General features: G+C 38.2%; 1 protein-coding gene across 1 annotated transcript in view; it reads left to right on the top strand.

The window, feature by feature from the left end:
• LOC117387811 (ras-related protein Rab-26) overlaps positions 1 to 19,099 on the top strand; it is a 121,407-nt gene that overhangs the window by 13,787 nt on the left and 88,521 nt on the right. Inside the window, exon 3 of the mRNA XM_033985384.2 lies at positions 17,483 to 17,524. Within this exon, the coding sequence (XP_033841275.1) occupies positions 17,483 to 17,524 (42 nt within the window). The remainder of the gene's footprint in view (positions 1 to 17,482; positions 17,525 to 19,099) is intronic.

Below are 19,099 nucleotides of genomic sequence, written 5' to 3' on the forward strand. Positions count from 1 at the left end.
GTAGGGTTGTGCTGAGCTGATCCAAGGAGCGGGATCTGGTGAGGAGCAAAAGGTATTGGGTAAGCAACGTAAAAAGCAGGGAAAACCATGAACAGAGCCAAGCAAGGTATATTCACATGAACACGCGGGCGATCTGGTGCCGAGTGTCGGGTTTTGGCTCCTCTTATACATCGCAGGTGCAGCTGATTGTGATTGCCTCTAGGTGCGCGCAGGAGGAACCAAAATCTCCGCCCAGCTCCAGACTTAGACACGTGAGGGAGGGGGAAAGGACAATAAACGAGGCAGGACAGACCGGGACCATGACAAAAAGTCTATTTGGCATAATATCACCTTTTTATAAATGTACAATGTTACTGTAAGTGGGCTTGCTGCTCCACAGATCTGATGAGTAAATCGACCTGGTGGAAATGTCATGCTGTGTAACATCCCATACGAGGCAGTAACATTTCCTTTTTGACAAACAGGTGGCAAGCCATCCACCACAAATGTTACATAGTTCTTCTTTAATCTGTGACTTCTTAAGTCTTTGTCACTGTTCTATATTTAACTCCACTTTGTTGTGATGATTTCATTCTGAAGCACAAAGTAAACAAATCTATAGGTTCCCTGGAAACTGTTGTTAAGGACTAGTAACTGTGACAACTGAGCGTATCATAAGTGTGTGTGTGTAAGACAACGTTGACCACAGTCATTTGGCTGACAGACGGCTTTGGGCTTTTTCTGCCTTCAAGGTTGACAGAGGTCTTCAGTTCAGAATCTGACCTCTACCAAATACATATTTTCTGGCTTTCAGTGTGAACAGGTCAAGAGGCCAATTTCTACTGAATATTGCTAATGGCTTTTCTGCACCAAGGCCATAGAACAAAATACAGACTGTGCACTGTTCTTTGCTACTGGAGCAGACATGTACTCGGGGTGTATTTGCGAGAGTCCCTGCATGAGCACACTCACAAGCACTGATGAACCATGCTTTTTGTTTAACAATTATACCGAAGTACTAATACATTTAGAGTAGCAGAACAAGAAATATCTGTCCTATTGAGAGGCTGCCTTGATTGTTGTATCTAAATTGTTGTTGTCTGAATTCTGACCGCCACAGTAAAACACCCTCATTAAAACTGAAGCATAGGAGCCACAGTGATAGCAGCAACATATAATTACGACTACAAAGGTAAATTGAAATGAAATTAGTGATAAAAATAGACTTTAATATGCAAATACAAACAGTAGTATGGGCAGAACAACAGTGCAAAATCTATTAGTGCAAGATGGTTAAAGGTTGAATAACACATTGAATGCAAATGTATATGGTATTTTTGATGTTGTAGAGTTGTAGCCACTGCCTGCTCTGGCTTTGTCTGTTTGTGCTGAACCAAATCTGTTTATAAAAGTAAAAAGGCCTAATGCTTTCTGAGATGAATGACACTGTCTGTAAATACGAGACTTGTATAGTTTTAAACCCAGTTAAATACATTGAGCAGTGCCATTGGAAGATGACAGATTATGCTTATGTGTGCAGCATTAGTTTGTGCTCAAGAGAGGGCCTGACTGAGACTAAATTAGTGCAAGATGAATGGACAGAAGGGGGCTGTTAACCAACTCCTTCATTGTAAATTGTGTTGCAAAAAAGGAGAGTCTGTTTCTAATTTGTCACAGTTGTGAGGAATCACAACACAGCTGTATTCACTTCTGTTCTCTCCATCTGCTTCATACAACTATTCAAATATTCAAATTGTGAGCTCTGTTCTGTTATTTCAGTTTTTACATAAACAGCATAAAAATGAATGATATTTATTATTTCATTCAGGGCTTGTTTGTATAATAATATAATAAAAGACACTCTTTCTTTATACATTTTCAACATTAAATTGTCATACTTTGTTTTATGTTACCTTGTAGCTTTATACCTGTGTCACCCCTCAGTCATCCAGGTAGGTTCATTTTGGTCCATGGGCGTCTGCGTGGTCTTATGTTTATTCTGATACAGCTCAAGATCATTCTAAAGATATTCAGGAAAGGTTCATTCCTGTCCTGTGAATGTGACTTTCTTTGTATGGATACTTGTTCAAACAAGTGTCTAGTTTTGATACTAGTACTGTATATATCTAACTTCAGCATTGAGAATGATCTTACAAGACCTAAAAGCTATTTATTTTACTATTATTGGAATGTATCCGTTTTGGTTGTGAACCACAAGATAAATCTTACTGAAGGCTGAGTTCAAAATTCTATATATTAATCCATAGTTAAAATGAACATAAGTAGTGGAGTAGTTGTTACTGCATCTTGTGTGAGACAGTATAGTAGAGATATGTAGACTGCTCATCACAGAGACAATGAATCAAGGCTGATTGTACCACACTCATATTCACAAATCACTTCTGTGGACAACCTCTGGCAATGAGCTACTCTGAGTCTGTCCCCTTCAAGATTGCTTAAGGTTACCTCACAAACTTACGGCGTACACAAACATGGCAGAGGTGGGTTACCTGTCTTGCCCAAGGACACAATGACAGCATTCATCTGTGGCAACTGACAATACCATCATAATCTTCTTGTAACTACCATCGATAATCCACACAAGTTGTATCTACAGTATATACAAAATGTGGTGTTCTTCCTGTTATCATAATGTATCATTGACTTTAACTACTGACCCTGGAGATCAAGTAAGGGCAGTTTGCAGCAAGTCTAAATGCAAAAGAATACATTCCAAAACTCCCCTGACCCTCCGAATACCCCAAACATTTCATATATCCCCTCTAAAACCCATTTGTCATTTTTGTTTACTGCCTTGAAAGTTTTCTTTTCTGCTCCACAGAGATGCAACTATTTTCTTTTACTGACTTTCAAGAAACAAGATAAGAAAAATATGACAAATATGACAACCACCATCATGCAAAGCTAAGTTAGTTCATCAACCTCACCCACATGTCTTCCTACACAAACCAAACCATGTCTTCAAGCTTTTTTTTTTTCCTTTTTTCCCTTTTTTTCTGAACAAGAGCTAAACTGTGACTATCCATCAGGCTGCCACTTTTATACTTCAACAGAAGGCCGCAGTATCTTTGTAGATGCTCCTGGAATACTAAGCCAAAGCCCCTTCCCACTCTCATTTAAATATTGAGAGATATTGTTGGGACTTAGGGGGAGGTTTGGAAGACTTAGTGGAGGGAATGTGACAAGTCCTAATAGGATTTCTAGCTTTTGTTGGGATAATGTTATCATGGCTAAGCAACGACTGAGCGGTTTACTGGGGCATTACATGCTGCACATGCTGGGGCTTTTAGTACATTCTAAAGCCCAGACAGTTCATTCTGAATACTTCCTCTAAACGTCTTGTACAGTTATTGCTACACCTCTGTTTCTGCTATTTTTTGATAAACTGTTACAATATATATGTAACTTGGCATTCATTTTTTATTATCAAATGTATTGAATTGAAATTCACTTGCAATGAAAAGCCTCGTTCTAGCCCAGACTGAAATTTTAGGTGGGAAAATATAGCAGGCATATGTGTATGTGTATTAGGTAGTAGGTTTGATTTCATTTTGTCTACAGGTAGAGCCTTAAATCTCCAGCAGAGGCTGATATTTTGTTTGGTTAACCAGCTGCCTATATAAGCATAAAGAGCATATATATATATAAACCTTTATTTAAACACTTAAGTCCAGAGAAAATGCTGCAAAAATGTGACTACACTGCTCTCTTATCCAGTTTGTAGTAAAACAAGGTTGTGAATGAGTTTGTACTAAACCCAAATGAGATCATTTGGGGTAAAATGACCAAAACCGGCCCTACATATTGACCCAAAAATATTGGTAGAGCTTATTGGCCATTGGTTTCTCTGGATCCTAAGCAATAAGCATCGGCACCGGCCATGGAAAAATCCACATTGGTCGATCTCTTGTCTTGAGTGTTCGAGCAAGGCAGAGCAAAAGTTGAAAAATCTGAATTTTGGGGGAAATTTGTCATACGTCAGTGTGTTTCAAGCCTCTGCCCTTAAATGCGAAGGTGTCTCACTAGAGGCATTTGTTGTGATTTTTACACCACAGTCTGAATGCAGCATAAGTGTGTGTGTGTGGTATGCCAAGTGTATATATTGACTATCGTTTCTGACAGTAAATGTTGTCACAGTTTATGAGGTAGGTTGTAACTTAAGTTTATGGATATACAATACCAATACTGTTAATAGTTAATCTAATCTAATCTTTTGATCATAACTTTCAGATTTGGGTTAACCTTAGTTGATTCATGTGGGTTTTCAGAGGAATGGCTTTTTTCTAGTTCCCTTCACTAGAACAGCTCATGAAGTGTCTCCTGGTTTAAGACAAATACTCCCTCTTGAGATTGAAAGAAGACAAGCGAAGCAGACCAAGCTTTAAGTGGACATGTCAGAATCTCCATGGTTCACTGCACCTAAATCTGCACTAAGATTTGTGACAGTAAGGAAAGGAAGAAAAAGTGAAAGCCCTGAGGGTCCTTTGCGAGGCAAAGCTTAATCCTAACTTCTTAAACAAGCCATGCCTTTTATTTCATCAATGCTGGACAATGTCTACGAGCTGTGGGCAGATGGAAGCACATGACCTGCTATATCAAGAGGGAATGAAGAAGAATGTGGACTACTAAAGGGCAACAATTTGAAAACTGCAATATAATACAAGGTTAGAAAGTTCTAGCATTGATGGACAGATGGAGCTATGTAGTAATTCACTGGGGTTGAACTTGGCGTAGCAGCGAAACAGATGTCTAGGAAAACCAATGACTATAAGAAAGAAGCAAGTGGGCAGAGTGCAAAGGGATGGAAAGGAATAATGATCAACAGTGACAAATCCAGGATTTGTGTATCTTTATTCCAGTTTCTTGTTGCTAGCTCTCTCCACTGAAAAAGAATACTCTGCCTACTAGGGCTGAACAATTTGGGATTTGTTTAAAGTTCACATTTTAAGGAGAATTGACAAACTAATACAAGAATCAAATTTCAGAACATGTTTGCACAAATCTAAACTACAGGGTTAGCTGTTTTTATTCAGAATAAAACTGTATATTTTGTTATTTCAAAACTAGTGTCAAAATCTAAAGACTTTCATTTTTTTAATGCAGAAGTCTTGAGGCATTAGCAGTGTATGACAACTCACCAGCACTGACGAAAGCTTTAGCCAGACAGTTGAAAATAAAAGGAACTTATGCAGTGAGTGTGAAGCTACCTACAAGATGAGGCCAAGAATGGACTTTCAGTGAAACAGTTTTAGTTTTATGTCAGCTTTCTGTGATGTTCATGAGCAGTTAAACACAAACACCTGCTCTGAAAATGAAAACTCATCAGCATTCATAGACAAATGAATGGGGCTTGAATGAGGTGTAATAACGTCTTGTACCATTGTGTCATTGCACTGCTTATTCAAATGCAGCTGGCTAGAGCAGAGGGAAATTGTTTGGAAAGTAAAAAAAAAGTGCCTTAATCACTTCCAAATTTTGGTTTAGTTTTAGTTCTGTTTTAGTTTACTCCAAGTTTATACATAGTTTGGACCTAGAGTTTATTACTAATAATTTACCTTAAAAATCATTTAAACATGAACTTAAAGTGGAACTAAACGCTAAACTTTTTTTTTGCCACTAAACTAACTGTGTACATGCTGTCTGTATAGCACTGGCTACTGTTCCTAGTCCTTTTTTTTGGCAATTTTAGAGCACATTGTGAAAATTTGCACCTTTGTGGCAAAAAATGCAAACAAATAGGTGTGCCCTGTCTCCAGTGGCCACTGCCAGTTCAGTGTTCCCTGGTTTATCGGGGGGGAGGGTTATGTTCCAAAAATAACCCGCAATAGATGAAATCCATGAAGTAGTCAGCTTCATTTTTTTACAATTATTCTATATGTTTTGCAGCTGTAAAACTCCTCACCACACACTTTATAGACTTTTCACTAGGCATTAACATTTTCTCACATTTCTCTCTTGTTTAAACTCTCAAAGTTCAAATCTTCGTAGATTAAAAAAAACAAAAAAAATAAGCACAGTATTATAGAATGAAACCAAATAAATAAAAATGACAGCTTTTAGAAATACTGTAACAAATTTTATTTTAATGATCAGCCTATGAGGTTGGACACGTAAGAAATGATTAATAGTGACAGGTGTATTTCACAGTTCCTCTGACCGCGCCTCTTTGTCCTGGCGCCGCTTCTCTGTAATGTCTCGTAATATTCTTTTTCCTGCAGTCAGTGGTCCACAAAGCTAAAACAGACTCCATCCTTACATCTTGTTGCAGTTACAGCCCTTTTTGCTCCTTATTGCTGCTGTCATCCTGATGTTATTTTCCTCCTTCTTTATGTGATGAACAGAAGATTAATTTATTCTGTATTGGCACCCCCTACAGCCACGTAACTTGTACCTTCCCTCAGCATGTCCAGAAGTCCAACTTTTACTACAATAGTACCTTAGTTAGTACCTTCCTGGGCCTTTTGGGCGTGGGCACATGTGCCTTTGTCAGTGCAGAACGTTTTATCGACATTGTGGGTTTTGTCGGGGAGAAAACTTGCAAACATACAGCACTTCAGTGTCACACATTTATGTGAATTTGTCTGAACACATTCTGTACTGTACAGGAGACACAGCACAAAGGAGACTGATGGACAATGGTCTACAGTTCCTTAGCCAATCAGGACGCAGAACACAATGCATGCTCATACACTGTAAAAAAAAAAAAAAAAAGACATGCAAAATTGCACAAAAAAATCAGCAAAACAGCGAGACAGCTAAAGGTGAATTGTGATATAGCAAGGGACCACTGTTGGTGACACCACAAAAGGCTGCCCGAATTACAGACAGGTGTTTCTGATTGTAAACTCTTGGCTGCAGTTTGAAATGTGGATACCTCTTAGACCAATCACACTGTTCCTCATATATTCAGACCCCGCCCCTCCTCCCCCCTCACTCTCTTCTTTAGTCCTCCAGGTACTGCTGCTCAATTTGAAATATGATTTTGGGTGGAGTCTATTTGTTTAGTCCCACTTTAAAGAAAATAGAATGTACCATAATATACCATAATATAAGGTTGGTGTCAGCCAACAATAAGCAATGATCGCACATTTTTTGAGACAATACTTTCCTAGTAAGCCAGTATCTAAACTCTTTTCACCTTGAAAGATTACTATTCTAGACATTGACATAAATAATTGTTAGCACAGTCTCTATATCTAAATGTAGATATTAAACTGAGTGCCACCACGACACACGTATGGGAAGTCCAAGGGGAAAAAATACAGCCGGGAACAGCATCTTTATCATTGACAGGTGATTTCTTGGAAGGCCTCCTCATATCTTCAGAGCCGTGGCCCGTGTAGCATTAAAAGTGTCAACAGTGTGAGAAACAGTCCCAGCGTGCCATTCATTTTCAGAGAGTGTTCACAGTTGATGCTTATGATAAAACAGAGCATTTTCAGGCTTGATTCTATTCCTTTCTATTATGCTGACTTTGAGTTTTAAGATATAATTCAACATCTTAAATCTTGTCATATAGCGGCAAAATAACCAAAAATGTCCCAATAGTACAAAGAAAATGTTTATAAATAAATTCTGATCCCCCCGTTATGCTATTCTTTATCGTAAACCTTTACTTGTATTGTTATGTATTGTGATGGATCTCTTTGACCTAAACTTCATGATCTGTTGTAGACTAGACTAAACTGGTTTTGATGGTATAAATACACTGTATGTATGTGAGACAACACTTTGTTAGGAACCACAGCTCTTTGACGATTGTGCACAATTGATTCAATAAACCAGACTTTTTGATTCAAGACAATTTCTCTGTTCATTTTAGATTTTTAAGGTTTTTACTGTTAGAAATTCCACAACACCCCCAAAAATATTGTTCTATCTGTCATTTATTGATCATTAAGTTGATGTAGTATTTATCGTGGCAGGCCTAGCAGTACCACCAATATTTTTTTACTCTACTCTTACTCTACTTTTTGGCTCTTGAGAACAAATTAATTAAGGTTTATTGTTGATTTTGTCTTTAAAACTATAGTAAGTGTCCTTGGGCAAGACACTTAACCTAGTGTCTGCGTACACTGGTGTATGAGTGTGTGTGTGTGAATGGGTGAGTGGTTTCTTGAAGTAAAGTGCTTTGAGTGCCTTGAAGTTGGAAAAGTGCTACAGTATATAAAAAATATGACCATTTACGGTCAATTAGAATGAAAAAAACAAAAAGTAAATGAAAAATAAGCAGCAACAAAATAAGATCTGTCCAATTCCAAGTGCTTGCTTTCAATTAGCCTTTATTTTTTAGGATAGAAGTAGAGCTAAGGGGAAGGGGTAGAAGGCCTTAATAATGCCCACTGATCATTTTCTACTATATTTTCAAAAGACTGCAACCTGAACTAGTGAAGCATATTACGCTGATTAAATGCAGTCAGAAGATTCAGTGAGCGATTTTGTATTTCTCTATTCAGACAAGCAGCTCTTAACATATCTCTGCGCTTGAGAACAGTTTCCTTCGGTCATGAGGGTAGTGTGGAGTGGTACAGTGCATTACCTGAACACAAAGTCAGCTAAAGGAAATGAGTTTTTTTGTTTGATGGCTTCAAAATGTTCAACAAAGTGCAAAGTGCATATGTCGCTGTCAAAAAAGTATCTATGGTCATTTTGGGATCATACTGTATTCTGTTTTAACTCTCAGTATTGGTGCTCTGTTGCTTATGTCCAAACGGCTAAGTGCAGACTATCTGAGGATGTGAATAGGGTTAGTTGTTAGACATTGCCTTTATTCTGTGATATCAAATCAAAATCACTGTGATTGGAGGCATAATCTCCTTCACAAACAACAAAATATCTTGTTGTTTTTGCATAATTTAGATGCAAACTATGCAAAAATGTGATTCTTGTTTTAGTTTGTCAGTTCCTATTTGAACATTTTTATCAGTTGTCCTTGGCATGTTTAAAATATGAACTTTGAACAGAATCGTGATTAAGATAAATCACAAATTGAATAACAACTGCAATGTTTGTCAGGAAAAAATAAATTACAAAAAACACACAATTGGATATTTCTCCCAAATCATGCAGCCCGATGGGATTGTTGTGATGCTTCGCTGACCATGAATTAATGGTCATTTTTCAATATTGCTAAATGACCATTTCTATAATGTAATTCTTTTTAAGTCCAATCAAAACATCCTTTTGCCTTGAGATGTTTCAGCTTTTAAACTTAAACTTTTATATTAAACTCAAGCGCTTAGTTATCTTGTCCATCCATCTCGTTAACCTAGCATACATTTTGTAAAGTCAACTGAACATGCTTGACTTTGAATCTTCTTTTTTCATGGATATATTGTATTTGAAATAAACTGCAAATACCAAAGTTTACATTATGTGATCTTAAATCAGTTCAAAGTTCAAATTTAGAATTCTAATCTTCAGCTGGTCTCATAGTTGGTCAAAAATAAAAAGGTCATTCTCTTCAATAGTATAAGCCTATTTTCCAGACCATTGCGAGTGGTAGATTACATTTCAGTCCTATTACCCTTGGTCTGCCCTGGTCAAAATCTGCTTTTGTGTAGGTCTACGCTCAGGTCTGGTAGCCCTTCTCTGTGTGCACCTTTAATATATTACATTACACCATATTATATTCAAACTAAGCTCTGGGTATAATTGTTTTTTTTTGTTTTGTTTATGAAATTACATCTCTGCCAATCTGGAGCGAGGCTGTTGAAGGTAAAGCCTATTCTGGCCCACAGCCCTGGTTTGGCAAGGAGCAAACCTGTTGCCAAGACTAGCGGGAGTGACCTCAGGGAAAGAAGGTGCCTGATTTCCCTATTATTAATGTTCATATCTTGATTTATGGACAAAATAACTAAATCAAAATGCCAGGATAATATGAACATTTTAACATCAAAATGATGAGTCTGACAGCAGCAGTTATGGAGAGAGGGGTGATTTTTTTTTTAATATAAAGTGAATTGACGCTGGAAGTGCACCTATGATCACTTCCTACTTGCAACACAGCGGCTAGCGGGTTAGCTATGCCCATTTATATATACAGTCTCCTGATACATAGCTATCCCTCAAAACCAGTGTTAAGTTGACTTCATACAGTTTAAAAGCATCTATCTTGCCAAGAAATCTGTTACGCTATATTGCTGGATCGATATTTTGATTGCAGCCCTAGCCGATACCAATACTGAAACTGATATATCGCCAATCCTTCTTAAACTGGAAGCATTTTCCATGCTGCAGTTGATTAAAAATTGCTATATCAATATTTATATCAATTTTGAGGGGAGCCATTTGGAAGTATTCATCATACACGTGTTGGCAGATGTTTGACTCTGCACTTCTGAGTAAATGAGCAGGTACATTTTGTGTGTGCAAATAACATCTTTTATGGTAATGCAATATGGCTGAAAAGATAACATAAGATATGCCTCTATTAGTCCCACAGTGGGGAAATTCCAGTATTGTACCGCATAGTTCAAGACCAGCAGGAAAATGGTAACATGCAATAAGACAAAATAATAGATAATAGCTTAAAATAATTTAAAAATAAACTTAAAAATAAACTAAAAATAGACTCTAATGCAACACACTGTTTCTTATTATGTACAAAAGTGTAACAGTGCAGCATATAAACAGAATAATTCTCAGTAAAGTGACTAGCAAGTGAAAAGCATTAGCAATAAGGCAGGATGAGATTTGTGGAATGATCCAAAGTTTTAGCTCTCACACAATCCTCTCCATTTGTCCAAGTGTAAAGAGAAATTGACTTTTGTGCAGGTAATGAAGCATTCAAACCCAACAGCTGAGGAATGCTTTATTGCTTCTCATTAGTGTAATTCTGAGACTAAGAGAGAAAGCCGTGTGCATTACCATTACTGTGACTTTTAAATGAATGATTGTGGATGTTCTTTTTAAAAACCTGAGCATGTGTCTGTCTGCTATACTCAGCGGCTTTCATTTATTATTGGACTGTAATCTCCTCTGCTTGACACTAAACCTGCCTACTGTGTTTATTGGAGGGTCATGGGGAAATGTAGCCTGCATAAAAAGCCTATCTGCCTGTGAAAAGCTCCTTCTCTGCTTTTCAGAGTGAGATCCATGTAAAGCCACTATCAGCTTCCACTTTAAACTCAATGATGTGCCCCAAAATCAATACTCACCGAATAGATTTTCAGAATTTCAGATTATTCTTTACATGTTTATTAGTTTTATTGTAAATATACATTTTTAATTGTTACCTTAACAATTTCTGCAACCTTGCTATTATTTTTAATAAAAGAAGGCAACAGCTCACAAAAAATCTGCCTTAAAAATTGGGTTTGAGACTAACGCGATGAAGGGGACAGGCAGGGACTATCAGAGCTGTTCAAGTGGCCTTGGGACAGACACAGACCTTCCCTCCTGATGCAGTATCGTGAAGATGATGGAAGCCATGTAGCATTAACACAGCAGAAAATGTATCAATATTAGTGTACACCGCGTACTAAAATTTCAAACTCAATTTTGATACTATGGAATAGACTCGATACTCAAGACAGGTTATGATACCAGAAGATAAAACATGTTCCTTTTTTAGTAATATAATTTTCATACACAAAATAATAGTGCTTTATGCTACCATGAGGTCTTACATTCTTTCTCTATAAAGATCAAAATTGCACAAAAACTGTTCAGGAAAAATCTAATTTTGTCCTGTTAATATGATTTTTTTTCCAGTATCAATATTTGCTCAAAATATTACCTAGTTTTGATATTTTTATTCTTTTGACAACCCTAATCAATATCGCTCCAGGTTATATTTTATTGTGCCATATTAACATCTCATCTGATAACTCACATCTCATCCTGAATAATGAATAATATAAGACCTTTACAAACTTGTCCTCCCATTTTCCAAGTAGGATATAGGATTGAGAGAAAGTATGGCACTGTTACTGTTAGCCAGCAGGTTGTAACCTCCTGGGTGGTAGAAAATTGCAATTTAGGCATTATCTGTTGTAAACTGGTTGTGTGTACATTGTACTGGACTTCAAAAATGCACACATGCAAAAATGTAAGATACAGCATTTTACAAACTGCCTAAAACTTTTATACCTCTACTAAAGGTATAAACTTTGTAGCTAGTTTGAAGAGGGGTATTATGCAAACTTGACCATGCTTTAACATCGTTCCCTCATCAAAGACATGCCTGAAATGGATTTAGATGGCTCAGTGTAATACCCCCTCATTCATTTTGAACCTCACCTGCTTAACTTGGTATATTTCCTTTTCCTGGGAGCTGTTTTTATCTTTCACCTTGCAGAAACCTGAAACCCAAAAATGTTGAGCTTTGGTATCACTTCAGTGTGTGTCTACTTGACATTTGCAGTCCCCTCCTGTTTTGGGAATAGAATTCGACAGACCCTCAGAATGAAGGTAAGAGGGATGATGTATTCAAACTGGAAACCAGCAGCAGTCCCTCAGCCAAAGCCTCACGTGCCGCCACCGACAAAGCACAAACATTTGACTTTATAACAAGGGCTGTTTAAGATGCAGATGGGAAGAGGCACGGGCTCCAGACCTTCTACCCAACATACAGTCTGAACCCTATTAAGAACGACTGCTGATATTCCCACTGGGATCTGACCATGCCTCGGTGCTCATCCATCTTATTTGCCAGTAGCATCACATCCTGCGTAATGATGGATGGGCAGCTTGGCTCTGCTGGCAATTTGAAGAGAGATTGTAGAAAACAACATTGGTGCTGAAAACAGTGATTGTGTTCCCCAATAAAGTTGTACAGCACATGTGCTGTCAGAAATGATTTTTTGCATTGGCATAGACTATTTGATGTTTTCATTTATTTTTCTTTTATCTGTCTGCTTTCGTCTTTGTATTAGATGTGTGATCATCAGGAAAATGTTTTTTTTTACTTGATGTTCTTTCTGTTGTATGCAGCTGATGTTTTTCAGGGACACAATGGCAGTATAATGATTCAATCCTTGTTCATGTGACCTTTTCTTATTTGATTAATTGGTGTGGTAGATTACATTTTAGAAAACATTCTATTTTTCATGGCATAATACATCATTTAAAGCAGAACTAAGTAACTTTCATATAATCATATATTCAATTCAATTCAATTCATTTATTTTTGTAACGCCCAAAATCACAACAACAGTTGTCTCGAAGGGCGTTCATGTTTTGGTTGATGGGGGAAACCGGAGTACCCGGAGGAAACCCATCCAGACACGGGGAGAAACATGAAAAACTCCACACAGAAAGGCCTGGGCGACCCGGGAATCGAACCAAACCTTCTTGCTGTGAGGCATGAGTGTTGCCACTCAACCACCGTGCTGCCTACACACAAAAACAAAACAACAGGAAAAATCAGACAAAACAAGAAAAATCGGCCAGGCGAGGAGGAGGGAGGGGGGCGGAGGAGGGCCAGGCGAGGAGGAGGAAGACCAGGCGAGGAGGAGGAGAGCCGGGCGAGGAGGATGAGAGCCAGGCGAGGAGGAGGGCCAGGCGGGGAGGAGGAGAGGGTTCAGCTGTCATCGGGGCATCTGAAAGAGTTACACTCCACAGGGGGAGTGGGACAGGGGACAACATGTGAATAGCATTGCTGATGAGAAAATAGGACAAAGTAGAGGATAGTGCTCAGGTTGCCATACTTCCCCCAGCTAGTTATCTCCTACTGCAGCCTATCTTATCCCGGGTTTTAATGTCCCTAACTCCCTCACTAAGTAACCTGGTCATAAGCTATACCGAAGAGGAAGGTTTTAAGCCTGGTCTTAAATACAGAGACTGTGGGGGCCTGTTTAACATCAGCAGGGAGTTGATTCCATAGCACAGGAGCTTGGTAACTGAATGCTCTCCCTCCCACTGTACTTTTGGATACTTTAGGAACCACTAATAGTCCTGCATTCTGAGAGCGGAGTGCTCTGTTTGGCTGGTACGGGACAATAGCATCTTGCAGATAGGATGGGGCCATACCGTTTAGGGTTTTGTATGTCAGGAGGAGGACTTTGAATTTGATTCTTAGCTCGACAGGAAGCCAGTGCAGATATTTTAGTACAGGACTGATGTGGTCTCTTCTTTTAGTTCCTGTTAGGACTCTGGCCGCTGCATTTTGGACTAGCTGGAGTCTCCTTTTAGTACTTTTGGGGCAGGCGGCGAGCAGAGAATTACAGTAATCAAGTCTGGAAGTAACAAATGCATGGATGAGTTTCAGCATCGTTTTTAGGTAAAATATTTCTAATTTTAGTTATATTTCGCAGGTGAAAGTATGCGGTTTTACAAGCTAGGTTTATATGGGCTGTGAATGAGAGATTTTGATCAAATAGGACTCCAAGATTTTTTACAGTAGGGCTAGAAGCTATACTCACATTGTCGAGTGAGATTATCTGGTCCGACAGAGAATCTCTTTGACCTTTGGGACCAACGACAATGACCTCTGTTTTTTCAGGATTTAAGAGCAGGTAATTCAAGGTCATCCAGGTTTTGATGTCCTTCACACAGACACTGAGTTTATCTATTTGATCAGTCTGATTTGGTTACAGCTGTACAAGCTGAGCTGAGTGTATACTGTATATATATACACATATATACATATATATAGCACACACGCACCCCCCCCCCCCACACACACACATATATATATATAATTTCAGTTACTTAGAGACAGTTGGCGGTCTTATCAGAGAATACTGAAATCTGCTAAAACAAAGTATTTTTCTGATATCATTGTGTCCAACTGTAATAACCCTCCTGTTTTGTTTAAAACTGTAAACTGTGTACTTAATGCTCCACAGCCAGTCTGTGTTGAGCCCACTGTTGAAATGTGTGACAGTTTCCTTAACTTCTTTGTCTGTAAAGTTCAAAACACCAGAGCTCTTATTAGTCCTCCTCTGTATAATCCCCCTGCTCTTGTCATGCCTTCTGATGTTTTTGATCACTTTGAATGTGTTACTTATGCTCCTGCTCGCTCACTCAGGTCTGCAGATCTTTTACTGTTAGGTCGTATTCACACTAGCACTGGTTAGTACGCTTTAATCGAACTCTAGTTCTTTTGGCCACAAAGTCCGGTTCGTTTGGTCAGGTGTGAATGCGCAATCGAACTCTGATACGGTCCAAAAAAGCGAACTCTGGTCCGCCAAAAAACCTAGGTCTCGGTCCGGTTGAAGTGAACTCTGGTACGGTTCGAATGCATATGTGAACGCCAAGCGGACCACGGGCCGCTCCAAAGACAGGAAGCGGATTACATGCAGAGCATTCTGGGTAAATAAAACCAAAACAAACATGAGTGCAAAGCTAGCGGACGGAGAAATGGCTCATGGTCAGACGTGGAGTGAAGAGGAGGTAAAAGCCCTCATAGAAATATGGTCTGACGAAAATATATGTCAGTTACTCATGACCAGGCACAAAAACAACGAGGTTTATAAATTAATAAGTGAAAAAATGAAAGCAGTAGGATTCCCCCGCACTGTAGCGCAGTGTCGGACAAAAGTAACAAAAAAAGTTACATTTCCCTGCGGAAAAGAAGTTGCGTTGTATTGACCAATAGACGAGCGGCGTTTCTTCTTCATGGTTTTTTGTCTCGTTTCCTTCCATGGTTTTTGGTACAGCGCCACCACATGTGAAGGATTAGACAAGCTTCTCAAAAGGTTTGGTTCGTTTGACAAAATGCAGTGTGAAAGCAAACCGCTCCAGTTGAAAATGTTAACAATGTTTCAATTTTGGTCCCGAATCGAACCGAGTCTACTGGACTATTAGGTGTGAAAACCTTTTTTCATTTTTGGGACCTTAGTGGTCCCAAAAATGAGGAGGAAACTTCGAGGGGAGTCTGAATCATACATGAAAGAAAGATTAGTCCATGTTATACCTGTACCGCACATTACTTGACTTGTGCACGGAGGTGCGTGCGTGCCCATAACCGCACTTGAAATAAAGAAATAAAAAAAATTGTCACCTTACAGTACATTAGAAAAAGGAGTTGCCACTATATGGCGCTATCAAGTACTACAACATTAAAACACTTGTAATACTGACTGTTACAACAGGGACTTACAAAGATGTATAAAGAGGTAAAATATTACTTAGTTTTGCTTTAAAATACTTCATACAAATGTGTTATTTCATTACAAATTTCAGTATGTTGTTCAAACATAGAATTATGAACATTGTTCCTGCAATTGTTAAACTGCAAACAACATGGAGCTCTGACGACACCATGTTGGTAAAGAACAGCCTTGCAGCAAAGACCAGTTGCTTTATTACACCTACTGTGCTCACCAAAAAAGCAACAAATGCCTCAGTCTCACAATGCAACTCTAGCTTCACTCAACAGCCTCATTTTCCTCTCTCTAAAGGAGTGCGTCCAATTACAAGACCTTGAAAGCCACCATTGCTTTTAGCCAGTTTTCTTTCTTAAATCAGAGGCACAAGTTGGGACACAATTCTTAACCAGGTTGACACACAAAAAAACGAAAAAATGAAAATGAAATGCAGCCGACTAAAGAAATTCATGGTCGACCAAGGAAATGTCCTGCCAATCAATTAGTCGACTAAAAATGGGGTGGGGCAAAAACTCTCAAAACTATTACATATCTCTATGTATCTGAACCCAACTGCACTCACAGGACTACACCTGCAGGGGGAGCTCATGCAAAACAACTGCTTATGCAGAAGAAAGAACTGGGAAACAATGTATTGACACCATTGACCAATCAATTGACTGAAAGCCAGAAATCTGAGTGCTCATCACCTTTGTATCTGGGAACGATTACGTAATATATGAGACAAGCTAGCGCCAAAACTTACACTTAACCCTGAAGTATTATAGGCACATGATTTCACTACTATTTTGCCATCTCTTCAACATATTCCCACTAAACATGTGACCTAACTCTGAACCAGGACTGTCAAAAGTATTGAAAATTAGATAGTAACTGAAACTATTTGAAATTAGTATCGAAACTAGATAGTCATTTGAGCAGGCTTCGATATTAAAAAAGTCAACCGGACAGAAATGAAGCTTTCCTGAATCGCTTTAGAATCTTGAGCTGTATAACACCACATAGACAAGTGGACCACTATGGAATGACTGAAGGATTACACAGATATAACACCACATGGTAATATAACAAAAAGCACTGCTATTTAATGTTGAATCCACATTCTGTAATGTAAACAAAGTGTTTTTTTATCATTGTGGTATCGGAATCAGAAGTGTATTCCTTAGTATTTAAATTGAGTTTTAAAATTTTAGTAACGTGTCAACACTCCTCCGGACAGAACAAAATGTGTGTTGGGCTGTATCCCCAAAAAGATTAAAAAAAAACAAAAACTTTTTTTACCTTGCCAAGTTGCTGGAAGAAAACAGAGCAAGGAGAACTTTAATCCCCTTAATCTTTCGGCGCATTAACCTTTTCATAAAAAATTTGAATCCCTTCAAATATACTTCTATACTGATGTTTACAGCCCTGTTTCCTCTGTCTTTCAGAATAAAGTCCTGACCATCGATGCAGTAAAGGTCAAGCTGCAGGTAAGCATTTTAATCTGATTGTTCCAGAGCTTATGTAAATGCCCTCTGTGCATGCTTGCATCGATCAAACCTGTCTAGAGTGTTTGCGTGTAATTTTATTAACAAATCACTGACACCGCATTCCCATGGTGTAAATATCTCTCCATAACCTGCCTAGGGGGTCGCCCAAGCTCCATTGATGATTTAATGAGGCCTCGGTTAATCTCTGTCTGTCAATTAGGCCAGCTCTGCCTGAGTGAAGACACTGGAGGGAACGGCCAACTTTGAATTTGATTAACAACAGAAAATACACAAGAAAAGTCTCAGTGTGTACAGAGATATTTAAAAAAATAAACTGTGTCTAAACCTCTGCAATCCGTCACTTAATTAAAAGACAGATTCTGCCATAGAATTATACCTTTATTTTGAACTATGGACAGCTTATAATGTTGTTATACCATCTACAACCTATTGGTACTTTGCAGCTGACATCAACTTTCCCTGGAGGTGTGACGCTAATGGAGGCACTGCTCTGTCTGAAGCTCTGTTACTCAACTTAGACTTTAATCTGACCTTTGTTTTAACACAATCTGAACATAACAAATTGACATAGTTGGAACTATATCAGGTGAGATGATTTGTGCCGTTAAACAAGTCTCTCAAATAACATTACAGTCACAGTTCAACAGAACTATTATCGCTTGTATCGATCACAGGCTCCTGAAAATATGTTGTTTAAATCCATTTTGTATTTTTTTCTTGAGTTTTCAGACAATATAAAACTTTTTTGGTGTGTGTTGTGGCACCATGGTAACTGCTGAACATTCCGTCTTAGATGTTATTGCAAAGTATCAATTGCTGGGTTTATGTTGACATCACAACATCATTCAAAATTCTAAGATTAATACTATTAAAATGCAGATTTTTGCTGTAATACAGTGAATGACTGAGTCTAGTAAAACTAAATAAGAAATAAATAGATATATAGTTTAACACATTGCAAAGTTCTATGTAGCAGAGCAAACTGGCACTGCCCCCCATCTTTGAGTATAACATCATCACATTCTAACAATAGAGGTAAGGTGTAAAACCTTTGTGTTCAGATTAGTTGTTTACGTGACCTCAAATAAAGTGCCTGTAATGATTATATGAACAAGTCACTGTACATTTTAAATACCACATGATCACATGACTGCACAAGGCTAAGGACGAGCTGCACCAAAACTGAGAGGGGAAAGAGGCTTTTAGCTGTTTGCTTCACAAAAATGGAATACAGTCCATGGAAAAGCAAAACTGGATACTTTGGTGACACAATCGCAATTTAATAATCCACACACACCTGCACCTGTAATGCAGTCTTAAAAAGAGAGCCCAAATGCTCTCATTGGGTCCCCATGTATAAATAAAGATTTATTTGCTTTAAAAAAAAACAACAAAAAAAAACAAACATTTTTTAAAGCAAACAAATGGGTCAAAAGTATTTACACATTTAAAAAAGATCTAGTATTATAGTAAAATATAGAGAAATAGAATAAATCATGTAGTTTTTTGTGTCTGCATATGTGTATACTACAATATACTTAGTAGGTCTTCTTT

The sequence above is a fragment of the Periophthalmus magnuspinnatus genome, chromosome 19 (assembly GCF_009829125.3).
Source record: "Periophthalmus magnuspinnatus isolate fPerMag1 chromosome 19, fPerMag1.2.pri, whole genome shotgun sequence".
NCBI classification, from domain to species: domain Eukaryota; kingdom Metazoa; phylum Chordata; class Actinopteri; order Gobiiformes; family Gobiidae; genus Periophthalmus; species Periophthalmus magnuspinnatus.